The sequence below is a fragment of the Podarcis muralis genome, chromosome 7 (genome assembly GCF_964188315.1).
Source record: "Podarcis muralis chromosome 7, rPodMur119.hap1.1, whole genome shotgun sequence".
Taxonomy (NCBI): domain Eukaryota; kingdom Metazoa; phylum Chordata; class Lepidosauria; order Squamata; family Lacertidae; genus Podarcis; species Podarcis muralis.
In genome coordinates this window covers 77,635,015-77,657,352 of record NC_135661.1, presented here as the reverse complement: position 1 = coordinate 77,657,352, position 22,338 = coordinate 77,635,015, and the positions used below count along the sequence as shown (strand labels likewise).

Genomic DNA, 22,338 nt, shown 5'->3' with positions numbered 1-22,338 from the left:
GATGTCGGTAGGTTACTAGATCCAGAGGCTGCCTCAGCCTCTCCTGACCCAATTGGTAGTGGAGCAGCTGTAAGTGATTGCCCAGCTGAAGGCAATGAGGTAATCCCCGCATCTGGAGCCAGGGCAAGCTCAGGCACCTGACTCGGCCCAGCTGGTGCTTGTTGCAGGGAACCTGTGCAGACTGGAGCTCTTCAGAATCAGGCCCCAGAATAGGTTCAGATGCCACCTGGGGCAAAGGATCCAGTGCGGACTGAGACTCCTCTGGCTCCGAATCTGAGCCCGAGTCCCAGGCCATCACAGTCTGCTTCCATTTGTGGCAGGGGCTTCTGACAGGAACATAAGAACCTGGTGGATTAGGCCTATGTCCAGCATCCTGTTCTCACAGTGGCCAACTTGCAAGCAGGATTTCAGCACAAAAACACACTCTCTCCACACTGCAGCTTCCAGAAACTGGTATTTCAGCTGTAGCATACCCTCAAACATTTCTCAGATGAAAATATGGATATCTTATTTAATGATGATGATGATGATATAGATATACCCTGCCCATCTGACTGAGTTGCCCCAGTAACTCTGGGTGGCATCCAACCTATATAAAAAACATAATAAAACATTAAACATTGAAAAAATACTTCCCTATACAGGACTGCCTTCAGATATCTTCTAAAGGTTGTATTACTATTTTATTATTTTATTATATATACCCCGCCCATCTGGCTAGGTTTCTCCAGCCACTCTGAGCAGCTCCCAACAGAATATTAAAAACACAATAAAACATCAAACATTAAAAACTTCCCTAAACAGGGCTGCCTTCAAATGTCTTCTAAAAGTTAGATAGTTGTTTATTTCCTTGACATCTGATGGGAGGGTGTTCCACAGGGCGGGTGTCACTACTGCGAATGCCCTCTGCCTGGTTTTCTGCCTAGTTACTTATCTCCTTGGCTTGGGGGTTGCATAACTCCATACCCTCCACCATTTCTCCGATGAAAATAGGGATGTCCCAAGAAAAAGCAGGACATTCTGGGATCAAATTAGAAACTGTGACAGCTTCTGAAAATCCGGGAAGCAACTCTCCTCAGCTGCTCCCCTGCTCATTCTGAATTTAAGTGATAAAAAGGAGGGAGGGAGATAATGTTGGAAAGGTATAGTTCTGATTTAGGAACAGCTTTATCTGCAGAAGCTGCCTAGTGGAGCTTTTCGTAGTATAAAGAGAAAAGTTTGTCTCCTGCTAACGCCTGTAAATGAAACAGCTTTTTAGAGGCGCAGCAAAAACCATAGGAAAAATTGGCAACTCCACAATGCAACAGGGTGACTCAGGTGTAGGAGTGGTCCCTTGTTGCTAAGGTGGTCCCTGCTCCACCTCCAGGATTAGTGTGGGTGATTCTGCATCATGGAAAGAATGGGGCTGACTGCGTGTGACTCAGCACAGTCAGGAACTGTGATTCAGCACCTAATCTGATTGAGCACCTAACCTGATTTATTGGCCTCCACCTACGACTTTGGAGCATCATGTGACATACCGAACATGCCAGAACACATGCAAACACAGACCATCGCAGCACTCCCCCACGTGGTTGGCTGAACATGCCAATCTAGTGTGAGAAATTGGAAGTGATGGGTGAACTGGGTGGACAAAATGAAAATGAGAAGATGAGTCAGGACTTCTGGCTTACTTTTTGAGCTCTACTCTAGACAAAGGCAGTGTGTGTGTGTGTGTGTGTGTGTGTTGTGTGTATGTGTGTGTTGTGTGTGTGTTTGTGTGTGTGTGTGTTGTTTTATGGTGGTTTTCACTTTTTACTGCCAAGGCTCTTATGCTTTAACAAGGACTCCTAGCCATGATGGCAATGGTTTGTCTCCATGATTGGTGGCAACAGGGGTGTTGCAAAGGGGGTGCGGGGTGTGTGGTCTGCCCTAGTTGTCATGCCTGGGTGTGTGTGTGACCAACTTTCCCCAGGCGGATCGGTGTGGCAGCGCTCGCATCCCTGGCGGGCGGATTTTCTGGATTGGCATGTTTGTCGTCGTGAAAATCCATCCACTGATTTCACAAATATGGCCAGCGATCAGCCTGGCATCCCCCAGCGGGCAGCGCTCGCATCCCCAGTGGGCAGTTTTATGCAATCGGTGGTTGGATTTTCATGATTGGCAGGCAGTGCTGGGCAATGCTCAACAACTTTGGGCAACGTTCCCAAAAATTGCAACGGGGGGGGGGGGGTGCCAAGTTTTTTTGTACATGGTACCACCTGGCCTTGCTATGCCTCTGGGCGGCAGTAGTGCTTCTGAATCCTAGTTGCTGGAAACTGCAGGAGCTCTTGCAGTTGGGTCCTGCTTGAAGGTGTTCTGTAGGTATCTAGATGGCCTCTGTGAGAACAGGAAGCTGGACCTGATGGGTCTTTGTCTTCATCCAGCAAGATCTTCTTATGTTCTCTTGCAGAAGTTTATAAAAATATGCATTGGGTGGAGAAAGTTGATAGAGAATAGTTTTTCTCCCTCTGTCGTAACACCAGAACTTGTGAACCCTCAGCGAAGCTGAACGTTGGAAGATAAAAGACAGATAAAAGAAAGTGCTTCTCCACACAATGCAAAGGAAGCAGTGCTGGCCACGTACTTGGGCTGCATCTACACTGATCTGCAAAAACGTTATGAAGTATAACATTATATAACTCTCAATGAAGTTTTCCATTGTCGAAGGCTCACTCCTCTACAGCACCGTCTGGTGTCACATTTTAACAGAGTGGTACCTTGGTTCTCAAACTTAATCCGTTCCGGAAGTCCCTTCCAAAACCAAAGCGTTCCAAAACCAAGGCGCACTTTCCCATAGAAAGTAATGCAAAATGGATTAATCCATGGGTAGGCAAACTAAGGCCCAGGGGCTGGATCCAGCCCAATCGCCTTTTAAATCCGGCCTGCGGACGGTCTGGGAATCAGTGTGTTTTTACATGAGTAGAATGTGTGCTTTTATTTAAAATGCATCTCTGGGTTATTTGTGTGGCATAGGAATTCGTTCATCCCCCCAAAAATATATATATATATAGTCTGGCCCCCCACAAGGTCTGAGGGACAGTGAACTGGCCCCCTGCTGAAAAAGTTTGCTGACCCCTGGCATTAATCCGTTCTAGACTTTTAAAAACAACCCCTAAAGCAGCAATTTAACATGAATTTTACTATCTAATGAGACCATTGATCCATAAAATGAAAGCAATAAACAATGTACTGCAGTCACACAATCAATCAATCAATCAATCAATCAATCAATCTGTAGCTGAGCTGGGTTCCACACAGCCACAAAAACAAAACAAAAAGAGCCACAAAAACAAAAACGTAAAATAAATAGCAAAAACAGGCCGACCTCAGCGTAACACTCAAAATGGAAGTGTGGCCCTCAAAACAGAAGTGTGGCCCTCAAATCAGAAGCGTAACACTCAAAACGGAGCATGTTTGGCTTCCGACAAAGGTTTGTATACCAGAACACTTACTTCCAGGTTTGCAGTGTTTGGGTTCCAAGTTGTTTGAGTAACAAGGCGTTTGAGAACCAAGGTACCACTGTAACACATTTTTAATGATATAAACAACCAGTGTAGATCCATCGTTGGGTGGCTTTAAAAGAGGATTGGACAAATTCATGGAGGAGAAGGCTATCAAGAGTTACTCGCCATAACGACTATGCACTGTTGCTAATAATAATAATAATAATATATTATTTGTACCCTGGGCCTCCCCAGCCACTCTGGGCGGCTTCCAACAGAGATTAAAAATACATTAAAATGTCACATATTAAAAACTTCCTTGGACAGGGCTGCCTTCAGAAGTCTTCTACATGTCAGGTAGTTGATTATCTCTTTGTCATCTGATGGGAGGGCGTTCCACAGGGCAGGCACCACTACTGAGAAGGCCCTCTGCCTGGTTCCCTGTAGCTTTGCTTCTCGCAGTGAGGGAACCGCCAGAAGGCTCTTGGCGCTGGACCTCAGTGTCTGAGCAGAACGATGGGGGTGGAGATGATCTTTCAGGTATACTGGGCTGTTTAGCCAGTGTGGTGTAGTGGTTAAGAGCGGTAGTCACGTAATCTGGGTAACCGGGTTCGCGTCTCCGCTCCTCCACATGCAGCTGCTGGGTGACCTTGGGCCAGTCACACTTCTCTGAAGTCTCTCAGCCCCAGTCACCTCACAGACTGTTTGTTGTGGGGGAGGAAGGGAAAGGAGATTGTTAGCCGCTTTGAGACTCCTGAAGGGGAGTGAAAGGCGGGATATCAAATCCAAACTCTTCTTCTTCTTCTTCTTTAGGGCTTTAAAGGTCAACACCAACACTTTGAATTGTGCTCGGAAACGTACTGGGAGCCAATGTAGGTCTTTCAGGACCGGTGTTATATGGTCTTGGCAGCTGTCCACAGTCACCAGTCTAGCTGCCGCATTCTGGCTGTAGGCAGTAATTTTACAGAAGGAATGCTTCTGAATACTAGTTGCTATGCTGCATACCGGGAGGGCAGAATTCTCTTGGGCTAAAGTCCTACTTGCAAGTTCCCCACATGCACTTGGTAGGCTACTGTAGTACTGTAAGAACAGGATAGTAGACTAGATTGGCTACTGGCCTGATCCAGCAGGATCTTCCTATGCTCCTATGTTCCTCTCCACAGGAGAGGAAGCTATTTAACAGATGAAGCCTAGGACAGGAACACCTGTGGCATTTCAGCCTATCACATGGCTGTTGACAAAGTACAGTAACTCTGATCCCCTGCTCAATAAGGGAAGAAACTGTGTTCCCAACAATTCCACAAGTCAGTTTTGGGAATTCCAGGATGTAAACTGGAAGAAATTTACATCCTAGTTGCCTAGACAGGTACTGTTGTAATTATAAACCTATATTTAAATTATTCACTTTAAGAAAAACAGCTGGAGAGGCTTTTTTATTATTGTTACGGGCTCTGCAGTTACCTGGCTGGCAGTTAAATCTGAACTGGTTTGTCTTGCATGTGTCAATGTGCTCCTCTGGGGTTGTGGGTGTGTGGGAGATAGAATGGGCCAAGGCTATAATCCTGTGAACTTTTCCCTGACAGCATATCCAATTAGACTCATTCAAACTGACTTCTAGGGTAATCTCATGCCCTACTTAACAGAGGCAGGTCCTCTGTTTTGAAGGACTCTCAGAGGACAATTCTCTGCTTGAGGATTTCCTCTTAAACTGTCCAGTTTAGCTCTCATTTAAAGAGAAGGATCCATAACAAAGGAGTGAAAATTATAGATAAGTGTATAGTATTGTGGAAAATATAGGTCCAGTGATAATCCAGCGGCAATCTGGAAATGCATGGCACTGTTGGATAAGTTGAAGAAGCTGAACTTGTATTGATCTGATTACAATTGGGATGGGAAGTCACTGACATCCCTTGGCACACCATGCGCAACACATCATACTGGGTTGTTTTCAAACTTAGACTCCTACTTAGAGTAGGCCCATTGAAATTAAGTCATGTCTGACTTAAGTCCCTTAATTTCACCAGGTCTACTCTGAGCAGAATTTAGTGGAATACAACCCTTTGCATATATGGGCCAACCCCAGTTATGGTGGCCTTTTCGAAGGATTTCCAAGCTGGAGGTGGGTTGTGGGGCAGTGAAGATGCCACTATAGCCAGGGGTGGGAGAGTGATTCTCTTACTGGCTTCTGCATCTCATGGGGCCAGGTGGGATCTTGGGAAGGTGTGGGATTGTAGGCCCTTTAAATGGGCTGGCTCTGCCATTGGCCTCTTGCAAGTGCTTCATGGATGATGGAAATGGCACATCAACTATCTTTTTTTTAAAAAAATAAATTTTTATTGATTTTCCAACACAAAATAAAAACAAAACAATACACAATACATACACAAACAAACATATAAACACGTATAATTTCATAACCTCATTTTCATAAATCTTACTTTCCTGACTTCCCCATGCCTCCCCTTTCCTGCATCCCTGTTTTATAATTTCTTCAGCAACCCCTCACTTCAATTAGCTAATTGCTTATTTTCTTTCCCCCCCCCTTCTTCTCTTACTTAGTCAATTACAGCTGAAATTCTGTATTTTTCTTTTCCCTTGACATTTTAGCACTCATTAATTTTACAACAGTTCTTAAGATTAAATTTCTTCCAGTCTTCTTCCACCGTCTCTTTTCCTTGGTCACGGATTCTGCCGGTCATCTCTCTCTTTTTTAAAAAAATAAATTTTTATTAAATGGCACATCAACTATCAGGGACTGGCTGGGTGACAAAGAGTGGTGGGAAGCTTCAGCAAGGAACTCCCTAGGGAAGCCACAGAAGGCTCAGGCCAAGGGGAGGGGTGGTGGGGTACAGAAGACAGATCAGAGGAGGGTGGAAGTCAGGAGGTGAAAGAAACAGGGGGCTTGAGTGATGAAGAAGAAGAGCCCCAGGCAGGGAACTGGATGCACAGGGCCACACTTTGAGCTCAGGAACTGAAGGAGAGGACAAGGAGGGGCCAGATGGTGCCACAGCTTCACAGCAGCTGCCTGGTCTCTCTGCATTGAGCTCCCTTTCCCCTTTGACTCCAGAGCTTTACATGTAGCTGAAAAGAAAGCTAGACAAGCTTGAGGCCCCCTCCCCCCACCTGCTGGAGTTTGCACCTGCTTGGAAGACATCTGGAAGAGGAGGGTTAGGAGGAGGAGGAGGAGGCTCCAAGAGCCAGTCTTGGGAATATCTTCACAGAGGCTGAGTGATCTCTGCTGTATGCTAATTTCCTGAACAAAACTGCTGGCTTTCCTTCGAGTCACTGAGTCTTCCTTCTGACCTGTGGATGAACCCACTTTCCTGCCAGCCCCTGACATCAACTGACATTGACCCTTCACCAGTTATCAGTTACCATTTTCCCCATCAGTCAGAGATTAAGGGTTGAGACCAGCAGGGGAACCTGTTGGACAGCTTCTGCAGCACCCAGAAAAGCACTCTTGCTTCCTCTAGCTCCTTCCTCCAACTGTTTTGCATCCAAGGCTATTTCCAGTAACTTGGTGTCTTCCTTCCTTCCTTCCTGATGGAAAGGTAATTGTTGTAATTAGGAGTCATTCTATCTGTTATACAAAACAGGAGGAAGTAGACCCAGGCTGAGGAACATTTTCCAGCCTGCCAGACACATTCCTTTGTGAGCAAACTTCTGGGGGCTGCATTCCAGTGGCGGGTAGGATCAGATGCAGTGGTGGTTGGTGGCTATTCAGACTGATAGGACAGAAGACAGGGAGGCCATTGGTAGATGGAGCCAATGAGAGGCAAAGCCAAGTAATTCTATTTTTTCTCTCCTTCTCCTCCTTCTCCCTGCAGAGTTCTACAAGTAGCAACACTGAGCAAGTCTAAGAGAAATGTGCTGCAGAGATGCTGCTCCCTGGGCTGGTTGTAGGTGGGAAGGCAGGCAGGTGGGGGCTCGCTGAGGGCAGATTGAGGTTGGTAAGGGATTGGTGCATTCCTCCTAATTGACTAGTCTCCATTGGTCAGATGTAAAAGTGGGCAGAACGATAGATGTGAGAGCATCAGTGTACAACCTCCCAATACAGGGTTGACTTCAGGTGTTTTCTAAAAGTTGTGTAATTCTTTATCTCCTTGGCATTTGAAGGGAGGGTGTTCCACAGGGAGGGCACCACTACCTAGAAGGGCCCCCTCCTGGTTCCCTCTTAGCAAACACGTTCTTTCTTACTACTGTGAGGTACAACTCATCTCTTGCCAGAAGTCTGTCCTCAACAAAGTTAAGACCATGGTCCAAGAGGCCAAAGCTTTCCTGATGGCAGCACTTGCCCAGCCAATGATTTAATTTCAGTATTTTCCCCTCTCTTCCTGGACCACAATCTTCAACAGGAAGGAGTGATAAAAACCCACCCGTGCCCCAAGGCCTTCAGCTTCCTGCTCTGTCTCATTTGCTATACATTGAAAGCTCTATCTGGCAGTATCATTTGTACCTACATGAATCATTAGGAAGGGGTGGTGGTCAGTGGACTTTATAAAACTTGAGAACTTCTCTGTCTCAGTCCCTCTCAGTCACCTACCACAATCACACATCTCTTGGTGCAGAAAAGGCAGGCGACTGAGTTGGATGGGACTGAACAATGCAGCATAAACTTTGTAGAAACAGCATTTTCATTCTGACATCACAGATCCTTTGATGTAGTAGGAATAAGGAATCTGTGGCCCTTTGGATATTGCTGGGCTACAAATCCCATCATCCTCTGACCAATGGCTGCCTTGGCTGGGTTGGAGACCAGCAACAACTGGACAACCACAGGTTCCATGTCATTGCTTTAATGACTTTAAATCCACCATTGGATGGAATAATGTTTTTAACTTTAATTACTTTTAGGGTATTTTTTTAAAATAAAAGTGCTTTTAGGTTTTTGTCATTTTTAAAAAGAATCTTTCAACTGTTTTAGAACACTGTTGCTTTGTTTTTATTTTAAAATGGTGCATTTGTTGCCCTGGGCTCCTTGGGGAGGAAGGGCAGGGTATAAGTTCAATAAATAAATATATTTAAGCTCAAAAAATAATATAACTCAACAGATGTGTCTTGAAATGGTTGCGTCTAAATGAATGTTTTGTTGTTTTTCTTTAAAAAAATACACTTTAATTAGTTTATTAAGGCACTTCATTAAACCAATTAAATATTTATATTGTAAGTGGTGTACAAAAAGCAGTGAAGTAATAACTGTCAATTATAAAGGGGGAAAGATAAAATCAGCAGACTTTGAAAACAGGTATACATAACCAAATGCCATTTGCTGGGAATTACAAGTAAGGAGAGTTTCAGTGCTCAGGTTCTGCTTGCAGGATTCCCAGAAGCAGCTGTTTGGTCTTGATTAGATGGACTTTGGGCCTGATCCAGCGAGGCTCGTCCTATGCTCTTAACTAAATTATATGTCTGGACAGGCTTGCTGAAGTAAAAAAAATAAAGCTTTTATCAGGTGTCTAAAACAGTGCAATATTTTTTTTAAGATATGTGCTCTGCTTCTTTTTCAAGTGGACACCCAAAGCAAAAGAGAAGAAATTAAGATACATGTGGAACAATCTGTTTGCTAGTGGAATCCATTAAAAAACCCAAACCTGATAAAACGAAATTTTATTATTGAGATATTTGTAGAAGAAATTCTTCCATTCCCCCCTCTTCTTCTTCTCCTTATTTTTTTCTTTTCTTTCTTTTTTCTTTCTTTTATATATATATATATGTGCTTATCTGAAATATATATGTATGTATGTATTTGTATTTTGTAATAATTATGTTAAATAAAATTTAATAAATTAAAAAAAACACTAAAAAAAAACCACCTGCCAGTGAGCCATAGAATGTGGGCCAAATTAGATGAGATATTGGTCTCTGAAGCTAGTTGCTTTTTTCAATTCCATGCAGCTGTTAATTAAAAGAACAGGAGCCCCTCCATCATCCTTTGCATCACTATTCAAGAAAGTGCTGCATGCATTTTGGGGCAGGTGTGGCCTGTCATGCAAGAAAAAGATAAGCTACAGAACCATTAGAAAAAGCCACTTCCGGCCTGCCCAGGAGGTGGGGTTGCGGGCTTCACACCCACCCCACGTGAGCGGGGGCTGGTTCCAGCCCCCGCGAGAGCAGGGGAATCCCGGCCGGGTGTGCCCCCCCCAGTCAGCCAATCAGCCTGCCCTATTTAGGGCTGGTGCAGAGGGGGCTCGCCCTCTTTTCGCCGGCTCGCCGGACTTCGGTCTGTCGCTGCAAGGGGCATGGTAGGAATTTTTCCCAATTGGCAATTTCTGGCCTTTTGGTTTTTCGCCTACCTCGTAGCAACTTGTCACAACTTCTCGGCATTGGCGGTAGGCATTGGTAAGAAGGGGTTAAGAGGATGTGGGGGGGGAGGAACGCCATCACCTCCCCCCAGTGAGCGAAGGGTGGTCTGTTAAAGGACTCCGGGGGGCGTGGCCCTGTCCGAAGCCTATGGAGGTGTGGGCCAAAGGCACGCCGCAGAGCGGTGACCCGGGGGAGCTCCTAGTCGACGTGCCTCGGCAGGAGACTCCCCCGATATAGTGTTAACCCTTCCCCGTGTCTCCAGCAAATGGGCTGGAGCCGGATAGTCGTTAGGACCAATGCCTAAGCCAATGCCTCTCATTCCTGAATTCAATAAAGTTGTGGCCTAATTCGCTCAATTAACCTTAAATTACGGTGTCTCGTGTCTTTATTTATACTGGTGGGGGGTGGGAACTCGCCACGCAACAAAAAAACCAGGAGCCTTTTTCCTCCCTGTGCCTCTGGCCGCCGCATTTCTCTGTGACCCAGACTCACCCAGGTAGTACAGGAAGCTGTGCAACTTGAATTATGTCCTCAAGGAGCCTGTGAGAAAAGGACAGGTTTGGATTGAGTCACTTCTGTGCCCAGAAGCTGACGTAACGAGGAAAAAGAAAGGCGCTGTTGTTTGAGATGTTAAGTAAGAAAGCCCAGCCAGAACTAACCTCCCCCATCCCCATGATGAGTGTGTTCCAGTGGGAAGCAAAGCCAAGCAATTGTCAGTCTGGAGGCGGAAGGAAGGAATTGGAAATGTCTGGAAAATAATACAGCTGAAACCAAGTAATGCAATTATTCAAAATTTTGCGCTGCAAACAGGACTAATGAGTATGGCTGCTTGTCCTTGAGCTCCACAGTTTATTCTAGTTTTAATTTCTCTTGAATATTTTTAAAGTCAGTTGTCTCGGCAGTTAATGTTACTTGCATACAGGCAAGGAGCATATCTGTTTTATCTGCTTTACTTCAACGTGGGCTTAAAAACCATATATTTTAATTGGAGGATGGGAGCCGGGAAAGCAGCTGTTTTGGCTCGACATTTTTAACTAATAAGAAACTGGTAAGAAATTCTTAGAAAGCCATCTTTGCCAACAGACACTCTGCAGTTTTAACATGGCTGTTACATGAGCACAGGCCTGTATCACTTCAGTCAAAACATCCAGAACTCCATTGCCAAATTTTGTCCAGAAATCTATGCTGGACTATTGTCACTCAACAAGGAAGACAGAAGTAACGGCAAAATGATTGTGGCAAGATGAAATTAATATGTCCTACATGGACAGCCCTGGTCCTTTACATTGTGAGTATTCCAGTAATGGGGCTGGAGAGGCCTTATCCCAAGTACTGTATTGGCCCGAATATAAGCCGCACTCCCCCCCCCCCCAATTTCACCATGAAAAGTTAAACTGTGGCTTAAATTCGTGACCTTACAAAAATTGGCTTTTACGATATCGCTCCCGTCCTGTCCCATCCGGAGCTCCCCCAGCCTTCCCCAAAGCTGGGTAGAAAAGAATGCGGGGAGGGGGAAGACCGCTGGCATCGTGACACAGCTCCCCCTCAGACCTTGGGTTAAGAACTTTGCTTCAAGATGAGAACAGAAATTGTGCTCCAGCAGCGCGGCAGCAGCGGGAGGCCCCATTAGCTAAAGTGGTGCTTCAGGTTAAGAACAGACTTCCAGAACAAATTAATGGCACATGACCCTCCGAACATGGTCAGGATAAGGAAGGTTTCCTACCACTCCTTGAAGGGCTATTAGAGGACAGTGATATACCAAGGATGTTGGTGTTGTTTAGTCAATTATTCGTGTCCAGCTCTTTGTGACCCAATGGACCAGAGCATGCCAGGCACTCCTGTCTTCCACTGCCATCTCGTCCTCTGTTGTCCCCTTCTCCTTGTACCCTCAATCTTACCCAAGATTTTCTTTCCCCCAGAGAGTCTTTTTTTCTCATGAGGTGGCCAAAGTATTTGGGCCTCAGCTTCAAGATCTGTCCTTCCAGTGTGGATTTCATTCAGGTTTGATCTTTTTGCAGTCCATGGCACTCTCAAGACCTACCAAGGATGGGGAACTGCAAACATGGACTGTCTTGGGCAAGTAGAAACAGTTGGGGCATATGCTTCCCTGTCGGATTTCCACCTTTCACATCACTCAATATTTGTGATCTTCCAGATGTTGGTGGACTCCAACTCCCATCCGCCTGGGCCAGCATGGCTAACAGGAAGGGAGGATGGGATCTGTAGTCCATTAACAGCAGGATGGCCACAGCTCTCCACCCTTGCTTTAATGAAGAGCACTCCCAGAGGGTAACATTCAGATCAGGCTTAGAAACCCGCCCGGTAAACTTGAGAAATAAACTTGCCTGCAAGTGAAACCTGTCTCTTTCGAACATGCCGTTGCGTAACTTGTGCAACCTGACATCTCAGCCAGCTGGCCCTCTTTCAATCAAATTAAAAGTGCTTGCTTTGATGGATGGCTTCTGGTTTGGAGCTGAAAATTCTGAAGACATGGCTAGGGAAGGAAGACTGATCTTGCACAGTGACCTAGCCGAGTGGGACAGAGTTGGGGGACCCCTCCTGCTGCCCCAGAACTGTATTCCTTAGAAGGAGGTCTGGGGAGGGATTTATATCAGTGGTGGGTGGAGCCAGAGGCAAAGAAGTGGGAGGAGCAAGGAGTGTGAACTACATTCCAGCTGTGCAAAAGTCATTTGATCTCCACATCCCTGTATACACACATCTCCACCCTTCCTCCAGAAAAACAAGAGGCATTTCATAGTTCAAGTTACATGTCATTCTTGCAAAATCACTTGAAGAGGGTGCAAGTTAAGATCAGTGAGGGCTGCAACTTGAGGATAAGGAGTACAGCCTTTGGAAAGCCAGGGGCAACATAGATACATTTGGTCGGCAGCATTCAGCCACCGGGCCTGAGGTGCCCCATGTCCAAATGCTGCTCCCATCATTGTAAACCCCAGTTGGTCAGCCAAACATTTCCCCCTCTTGTGGGGTTTTATTTGCCAGGCATTTGCAATTATTTCATCGCATCTGTTCCTCTTAACAACATTGTATTATTCCCGTCTCTTAGTCTTACTCCTGTTTAAAGAATATGATGTAGTTTTCATTACATTGTGTTGAATGAAGAGTGGGTTATTCAAGGAAGGAAGGAAGGAAGGAAGGAAGGAAGGAAGGAAGGAAGGAAGGAAGGAAAAAAAAGAATTCAGGGGACAACTGCCATGTGTTACCTTTGCCCTCTAGTGGCAGGAACATAGAATCACAGAATTGTAGAATAGATTACCATTGATGGAATGGATTACCATTCTTGATATTGTCACAAAAGTTGTCCCCCCCCCCATCTGCCAAGCGGTGACAAGAACCCATGGGGTTCCAGGCACTGACTCAGAGTCTGTGTTCCTTTGGAGAATTGAGACAAGATGGAGATTGTTGCAATTTTAATAAATATTCTTAATTCACCTATTTACACCTTAAATCTGCATGGAGGGAGTTCAGATCTTACAGAAGAGTCCTTTCAAGAGGAAGTCCAAGCATCTCTCTTCACGAGCCTTTAACCAGCCTGCCGAAGATGGATCCCAGTCCTTCTTCCTTCTTCTTATTCCCAGCAGCATTTGCTCAAAACTCTCTTTTCCTGTCACCTCACACCCGGTTCCCCTGGCAACTTTCCAAACCCCCAGTCTCTGTTCACACCTCAGGGCAGGGGGGAAGGATGGTTCTCTTGTGATGACAATGACCCTCTAGAGACCCCTATTGTTCCTTAATGGCCCTAGTTTGGCCAGGTCGATTTGCATAGGCTAGTCCAGGAATTCCTCTCTTCATATCTCAAATAATTAACATCCTAGCATTTATTAATTTCTAGAGTTTAGTGGTCCCCCCAAATCTATAACAATATTATTATATTGAAGATGTAGTTTATGGGTTGTCTCCAATGCCAGTCCTATGGAGAGTAGTCCTATTGAAGTTAATGCACAGGGCTAACTTGGGTCCATTGATTTCAGTGGATCTGTTCCAAGTAGAAGTTAGTTGGGTATAGCTCTTAGTATCTTGCCATCACAGCCCAAATCTGTGGGGTCTTGGGAAGCAAACAAATAGCTTGGTTTTGGGAAGAGAATCAGACCCCAAGGAAGTGGTTATCCAAATAAAATTTTATTTTATAGATATGAGCCATACATGCAATTGGTTGGAACAGGATACTGTCTTGGAGCCCTAACTCCCCGCCTTCCTTCCTTCTTTCCTTCTCCACAACACAGCCCTTCCAAACCCAAATGCAGGTTCCAGCAGTTCAGGTGCTCCCAAACCCCTTCCTCACCCCCATATCCCGAGGATGGTGGTTCCTAGGACTGCCAGGAAAGGGCACAGTTGAAGACTGAGCCCTTGGAAACCTGACCCATAATGATCATAAGACAGATATGGATTGGTATTGGTTGGGTTAATTATATTGGTATTGCAATTGCTGCCGGAGCAACACGACCCCCACTCGCTGGTGATATTTATATTACTGGTGAAATCAGTTCTCATATCAATGCAGGCTGGGCGCTGGCAGGTTCTGAAGATCATTGATGTTTGGAGGCCTCCTGTTGATGTTTGGAGGGAAGGGAAGAAAAGAAAGGCACAAAACGTTAGGCATGAGGGGTGTTGCCCCTCTTCTCCCAGCATGCAGTGGGACACCACAGGGAATCGTGAAGAACATGGAGCCTGAGGCGTAACCCACATTCATGAGTTCTTAGGGGGCAGGGCCCCCTACACCTCTGAAAAAATGGCCTGTTTTGCCTTAGATTGTCAATTCTGAGGGGGGAATCTGTGGGAGGAAGTTAAATTCTTCCGGGGAGCAAACTCTGAACTGACATAACATTTGGTTTTAAGAACTATTTTAATTATTTGTTTTAACTCTGTAATGTATTTTATAATCTTTTATGTATTTTATCTTCTGTAATGGCTTTGGCCACACACTCATAAATCATATTTGCATAGGTTGGGTGGTTGAACAATTAATTGCAAAGAATGCTTCCCAACAAGTCCTGTTCAGCAGGGGGCAAAATGTTTTGTAGGCCAGGAGCTGTGGAATAAATTTCCTAGGGTGAACTCACCTACTGAAATGACCTTACTGCCATTGTAACATCGGTTGTAGCCACTGCCGCATCTCATAGTCTGCTGGAGTATTCCGTAGTAGGTCGAATCAAAGCCTGAGTAACACTGGTTGGAGCTGCTTCCTTCAGCTGCTGCAATAAGAAATCAAAATGAAGAGCAAGGGGCCCGTTGAGCATCACTCACCCCATTAAGCTGCTAAAGTGGGGCTGGGTTGAAAAGGGTGGCTTCCCTTTATAGGAGGCTCCCCCATGATTCTGTGTCTTCACTAATGATTGGGGGGGGGGGATCTTTCGGTTTGCTTTGCATATCAAAGTGAACCTACTTAATTTTCCCTTTCCAAAGCAGTCAGTACCTTAATTGTACTCAGGGTAAACCCATTTAAATGAATACATATGATACAAAATACAAAAATTTGAATTTATTTAAAGACAATTATGAGAAATGTTGGTTGGAAGTTAAAAAGGACTTAGAAATTTGGTCAAGATTGAAACTTTCCTTGTTGGGAAGAATCGCAGCTATAAAAATGAATGTATTGCCGAAAATGTTGTTTTTGTTTCAAACCCTACAGATCGTGGACAGAGTGGAATGTTTTGGAAAATGGCAGAAGGATATATCTAAGTTTGTCTGGCAGGGCAAAAAGCCTCGAATAAAGTTTAAAATATTAACTGATTCGAAAGAAAGAGGAGGGTTTGCCCTGCCGGACTTGAGGTTGTACTATGAAGCTGCAGCCTTCTGCTGGCTGAAAGATTGGTTTTTGTTGGAAAACACTGATGTTCTAGATCTGGAAGGTTTTGACAATGCTTTTGGTTGGCATGCATACCTATGGTATGACAAGGTTAAAGTTCATAAACTGTTCAGAAACCATATTGTCAGAAAAGCAATTTTTGCAGTCTGGTTGAAATACAAAGACTTATTAGAGAGTAAAACACCGAGGTGGTTATCACCGGTGGAGGCCAAGGCTCGAAAAAGACCCAATATGGAGGCCTACTGGCCGAAATATTGGGAATTAATTGAAAAAATTGGAGATAACTGGAAGTTGCAGAGTCAGGATAAGCTAAAAAACAAGGTGCGAGATTGATTACATTATGCTCAAATTCAAGAGGTTTTTAAAATGGACAAAAAAGTGGGTTTCCAGGTGGAAAAATCGAAATTAGAGACGGAATTGTTAGAATCAAAAACTAAGACACTTTCGAAAATGTATAACTTGCTGCTTAAATGGAATACACAGGATGAGACAGTTAAATCTGCCATGATAAAATGGGCACAGGATGTTGGACATAACATTATGTTTGAAGACTGGGAAAGGTTATGGAACACCGGAATGAAATTCACGGCATGTAGTGCCCTGAAGGAAAACATTATGAAAATGATATACCGGTGGTACATGACCCCAGTCAAGTTAGCTAAGATTCACCACCTGTCTGACAACAAATGTTGGAAGTGTAAGGAGGCAGAGGGGACTTTTTTTCATCTCTGGTGGACCTGCCCAAAAGTGAAGGCCTTCTGGGAAATGATTTATAATGAATTGAAAAAGGTATTTAGGTATACCTTTCCCAAGAAACCAGAGGCCTTCCTGCTGGGTATGGTGGACCAGAAAATGTCAAAGAAGGACAGAACTTTGTTTATGTACGCTAGCACAGCAGCAAGAATACTCATCGCAAAGAGTTGGAAGACACAAGATTTGCCCACGCTGGAGGAATGGCAGACGCAGTTGATGAACTACATGGAGATAGCTGAACTGACTGGCAGAATCCGAGATTTGGATCAAGAAACAATTGAGGGGGACTGGAAAAAATTTAAAGACTATTTGCAAAAATATTACAAACTGTACGAATCTTAAGATAGTGCACGATCAGGAAATGTTATGCTTTAGCAATTATGATTAAGTAAATGGTAAAATAAGTGATAAAAGAGAAAAGGAGACAAATTGAATTGAATATGTTATGTTTATTTTAAAGGTATTAAAACTGAGATATAATATATTGATTTTGGATACATAACAATTGAAAGTTACAGTGAGGTATGAAATAAGGTAACAAATTGCTGACATGGTTAATTTAAAGAACGCAGATCCGGAAGGGGTGGGGAAGTCCAAATATATCTAATTCTTTCTTTTTCTTTCTTTTTTTCTGTGCTTTTTGTATTGTTAAAAAAGAAAAAATGTTTCTTGTATCTATTGTATGTGTTTGCAATGTACAAAACTATGGAAAGAAACACAATAAATTTTTTTATAAAAAAATAAATAAATGAATACATATGAGTATAGGTTGATACATAAAGAAAAAAAGCTATCCGTTGAAACCCAAACGTTCTCGAATTTTGCATTGCAATTCTCTAAGATAGAATGTGTGCGAATGTTTGCACATACTAGGAGCTGCTGCCCTTGCCTTTCTCCACTTGCCAAACCTGTTACGAAAAAGGAGCAATGCAGCAGCGAGCTCCAGATGGCTGGAAAGCCAAACAGGATGTTGATGCTTGGGACTGTACTGTGGGAACAAAGGGACAGTCTATTCACTGTACTGAGCACCGGATGTTAGCTCAGAGTGTCATCTGACCTGTACTGGAAGTACAGGGGAGGAGTTCTTTCTCTCTGCTGTTGGTGTTAAGAGAGTACAGACACGTTTCTCTGTACTGCTGGAAAGACAGAAATAAAGGCATGTAAATACATTTCTGTCTGTCTCTTTCCCTTCCCTGGGGATGGCAGGGAAGAGGGGAGGAGTGGTGTGTTCTTCTCACGCTAGAGGAGGATCGCCGATAGAGGCCTCGCCTGATCTTGCCGGGAGTCGCAGACGGGGAAGTCAACAAGGAATTCAAGCCGGGTGCCTGGAGAGTGGCCAATTCCTCTGATAAGGCTTGATTCTGACAACTGGTAGCAAACGCCGATGGTTACTGATCCATGGGAATCAGCATGAGAGGTTAATGGATCGTTTGTCATCCTCTGCACCAAAGGAAAGAAGATAACGTCTGCGAGCAGCCAGAAGCTGAACAGACGGCTGGACACTGAGATGAGGTGTTTTTCCAAGCAACGGAGCCCCAAAAGGTATGCTGAATTTCAGGCTAAAAGTGTTGTCAGGGGCTCAGGAGCAGAGGAACAGGAAAGGGAGGAAATAGAGAGTGAGGGGGAGGAATCCGAAGGAAATGTTAGCGATGACAGCGGTCCAAGGTCTCTGAGTCTTTCCAGCGAATCGGAAGATTCACAGAAAGGGGCTCCCATGGTCAGAGCAAGGGGGGTGCCTAAGGGGACACCCCAGGAAGAAGGGGCCAGAGGGGACTCAGAGAGCAGCAGTTGGTAATCAGGACCAGCTTCCCCACCAGAGCGCAGTAGGGGGGAGGAGTCCCAGGTATCGGGATCAGGCGGCTCACCGCCAGCGGGAGGAGATGAGTCAGGATTGGCCACGCCTCCATCGGAGAGCGAGGAAACGGTCAAGAGGAAGGTTGGAAACTGGGAGCGCGTGCCAAGTTCAAATGTACAAGAGGGTGGCGCAGTTGGCAGCCCGGATAGGGAGCCAGGTCCTAAAGCCCGCCGAAAGGAGGGAGAAGAGTCAGGGGGGTCAGCGTCAGAAGAGTCCAGGAAGGAGGGAACCCCGGGGGGTAGAAGGACCCAGAGGAGAAAGGAAAGACGGAAGAGGTGGAGTAAGGTTAGAGTCTTAAACTGGTGTACAGGGGGTGGAGACTCAGATGGAGCTTCGTCGGTCTAAGGAATCAGACGTAGCGCTGCGCGCCACTGATGTCAAACCAACAATGAACCACAATAAAGACTTTTGTTTATAAAGAGCAACTGGCGTTGGTCCTTTGTGAGCTGGGACCTGAGGCAGCCGCTGACAAGTGTGAACGCAGATTGATTCATTCTCTGGTTCACGGGAGCTGCGTTTGGAAAAAACAGCTCTGAAAGCGAAGGCTTGCATACCAGGAATTCTTGTGGTTGATAAGATTTCCTGTTCAAAGATTGGAATGCACAGTTGCTAAGCAACAACCGTCAGTAACGTGGAAAGTTACTGACTAAGGGGCTGGCTCAGTAAGAGCCTGGGAAGCGAAAGTTGTTTTGGCTATCTTCGCTGCAGTGCAAGGATTTTGAAACAGCTTGCAGTTTGCCTGCCAGAATAGGCAGTAAACAACCCAGGAGAGACTTTTGGATTTTACAGGCTCGAGAGTGAGAGCTAAGGCTTGGATTCAAAATGGATGTCAAGAAGGGGGGAGGCTTACCTTATCCACCTCCCCTGACTAATGACAATTATTCATCTTGGTCTGTAAAGATGAAGGCCCTGCTGCAGAATCAGAGGATCTTTGGGGTGATTGAGAACCCCATCCCTGCAGCACCAACGCGAGGTTGGGAATCACAGAATGTAAAGGCCAGGACGGCTATAATTCTGTGTGTCTCAGATGACCAATTGGTGCATATTCAGGATTTAGAATATGCGCAAGAGATTTGGGAAACACTGCGTAGAACACATCAGAGGGATGCTGGTTCTTCAGCGTTGCTGTATTTTGAGAAGCTGACCAATCTGAGGCTTGCGCCTGATGGAGATGTTCAAGCGCACCTGACGGAGATGAAATATCTGTGCCAACAGATGGTGGAACGCAATTTCCGTCTACAGGAGGAAGTGTTTTGTTTCATGATGATAAACAGCCTAAATCGGACTTACAAAATGGTTGCCAGTCAGCTTGGTTCCCTACCGGCCCAGGATTTGACCGCGGAGAGGGTGTGTGCCGTGGTTCTGAATGAACACGACCGACTTGCTGCACTGGAAGTAAAGGACAGGGGGAGGGAGGAACAGAGTTCTAACTCCCCCACTGATGTTGCTACTGGAGAGAATGCTGTGGCTTTGAACGTTGTCCGCTGTTACAATTGTGGACAGGCTGGGCATCTTCAGCGGAACTGTAAGAAGCCACGCCAGCCAAAAGGAGCTAAGGGCCGCTCAGCAAAGCCTGAGGCATCAGGCAAAAGTAATACCAAGTCTCAGTTGAAACCTGCAAAGGCTTTGATGTCGAAAGGAACCACGCCAGATGTTGAGAACGCATTTGTAATCGACACGGGTTGCACGGTTCATATGTCCCCACACAGATAACTGTTTTCAACGTTTAAGAAGCAAAGCTTCGCTGTGAAGCAGGCCAACGGTCAGGAGCTGGAAGCGACCGGGATTGGGACTGTGTATCTTGACTATAAACAATGTTTACTTGGTTCCTGAGTTGAAGTTCAATCTGCTGAGTGTTTCGCAGATTGCAAAGAAAGGACTGAACCTGTCCTATGATGCTGAAAGCTGCAAGATCTTCAAAGATGGAGAGTTGTATCTTTCTGCCAGAGAGAAAGATGGACTGTATTTGTTGACTTTTGCTCAAAGTGATTACATGAAATGTAATTCTTCTGATTCTAACATGATCTCTCTCACAGGTGTGACCAAGACGGACGCCAGGAAGGTGACCACAAGGGTCGACAGGGCATTTCAGCGGGTGTATGCTGATGTGATTGGTCCTCTAGCACCATCTAGAGGCAATGCAAGATTTTATCTTGTGTGTGTGGATCATTTCTCTAATTTTGTCTGGATTTTTATGATGGAGAAACCACAAGAAACCTTAGAAAGGTTTCAGGAGTTTTGTGACAAGGTTAAAAATATGCATGATGCTAACATTGATTGTGTTTTCACAGATGAGAAGCAAATTTTTCTTTTACAGGATTTTCAGGAGTTCCTGCAGAAGAAAGGGATAAGGCACAAGGTTGCTGTTTCAGCTTAAGCGTGGAACAGGGGTGTCTGTGTACGGGTGAACAAAGAATTGCAAAAGGGGATGAAAGCGCAATTGCTTAGTTCACATCTGCCACATGAGTACTGGGCGGAGTTGCTAATGTCGTATTGTTATACGTGGTTGAGAAAGGTTTCAAAAGAGTTGGGAAGTTCTCCTTTTGAGAAACTGTTCCACAGAAAACCTTCTGTTGCCCATTTTAAGGTTTTTGGGTCTCATGTGAGGACAGAAGCTCCAGGTGGAGTAAAGAATGCCAGAGGCATTTTTGTGGGATATGAAAAGGGTCTCTACAGAGTAATTTTGTCTGAATCTGTTCAGGTGATTCTCACAAAATTTCTAGAGAGTGCTCCTGAACAGGAGAGAGTGATTGTTCACACAAGCCGGGTGCCTGGAGAGTGGCCAATTCTTCTGATAAGGCTTGATTCTGACAAAACCTGCCAGACTCTTTGTCAAACCCCCACACCTGAGCATGCCCCTCCCTTTACCCCAGCTCAACCCTCCCCTACAGCGCACCCCATGTTCCCACTCTGCCAAACCTTTCCCATGCTCTCGCAGCTAAATTACACCCTAAAGCACACCGTCCTGTACATTTCTTAAGAAGCGGGGTTACCTTTTCTTTGGCATAGGAGCCCAAGAGTTGTGGAACAGGGCTGCTTGCCTTAGAAATCTCCAAAATTGAATTCTTCAAGCCTCCCTATTGACAACCAACCACCCAACAAGTGAAGCTGTGAGTTCTCACTTAACGGTCAGGTGGCCTTTTAAAAAAATACCTGTGTCCTCGATAGGGGTCTTGGGAACCTTCCACTTTATCGAATGCCCATTGCAAAGGTCACCAAAACAGTAGCTCTCATCGTACTGGACGGCAAAGTGTCGGTCACCAGAGAAACTTGATATGGGCCAATCCCAAAGGTCCTTGCTGGCGCAGCCTTTGTAGCCCATTACCAAAAGGTCTTTATCTAAAACAAGGGTGGATACATATATACAAATAATAGATTGATGCAGTGGCAGGGTGTTCCAAAGATCTTACCTTGACCATTTTTACTCTGGGGGGTGAGGTGATTTGGGTTATTGAGTGCCCCTTGAAACTGCTGACACAGTTCTTCCTGCTTTCTGCTTATGCCTGTGTTTTGGGGGGGAGGGGGCACACTTCCTGGCTGTTGTTATACCTCAGAAGCCTAATAATGGGGTTGGAAATCAGCCCACAGAAAATCAGCTAAGAATTTTCTTTATTAAAAAAGAAAGAAATGGGGTTTTTTCCGGGGAGGGTTTTTTCCGGGGAGAAAGCCCAAGCTTTTTCGACCGAAAAAGGAGGTTTTTAGGGCGGAAAAAAGTGCATAATTACAAGTGCACAGAGTAAGATAAGACACAATAAAGAAGAAGGAAAAGAAAATATGAGTACCCATGTAGAAAACTCCACCCCACCCCCATTTTTATAAATAACGTATTAGGTTAAGTTCTGGTTAACTACAATACCTTTTGGGGGGGTGTTAATGGCCATGATTTGGTTGTCATTGTTCTGTTTTGTCAGTTTACATCTGACTGGTGTTGGTGTGAGTTGGAATCCAACATCTGGCATTGGACTCGATGCCCCTCCTAGTCCCATCCACCTCTGATTTAATAAAGCTCTAGGACTGACCATTCTGGCATAGTTTGGCATCCTCCTTTGATATCTACACATGAAACCACTCACTCAGGCCCCTCCTTTGGGCCTGCGGTTCAGAACAGGCACTTGGCACAAATTTCTGCCCCCTAAGAA

The 22,338-nt window shown here is 45.1% G+C and overlaps 1 protein-coding gene across 1 annotated transcript; it reads right to left on the bottom strand.

The window, feature by feature from the left end:
• Positions 1-13,884: 13,884 nt before the first annotated feature.
• Positions 13,885-21,827, bottom strand: LOC144328489 (uncharacterized). The gene is made up of 3 exons (XM_077932163.1): positions 21,353-21,827; positions 14,846-14,977; positions 13,885-14,332 (listed from the first exon to the last, which is right to left on the bottom strand). Exons 1-3 carry the CDS (start codon positions 21,519-21,521, stop codon positions 14,064-14,066), a joined length of 570 nt encoding a protein of 189 aa, XP_077788289.1. The 5' UTR covers positions 21,522-21,827; the 3' UTR covers positions 13,885-14,063.
• Between the last annotated feature and the right edge of the window lie 511 nt (positions 21,828-22,338).

Excerpts from the sequence above, each read along its gene's own strand:
- LOC144328489 (XM_077932163.1), bottom strand. The coding sequence starts at position 21,521 with ATGGGCTACAAAGGCTGCGCCAGCAAGGACCTTTGGGATTGGCCCATA. Across the intron at positions 14,978-21,352 it reads GACCCCTATCGAGGACACAG|CAGCTGAAGGAAGCAGCTCC; the intron begins GTATTTTTTTAA and ends TTCTTATTGCAG. Across the intron at positions 14,333-14,845 it reads CAGTAAGGTCATTTCAGTAG|GAGGCCTCCAAACATCAATG; the intron begins GTGAGTTCACCC and ends AAACATCAACAG.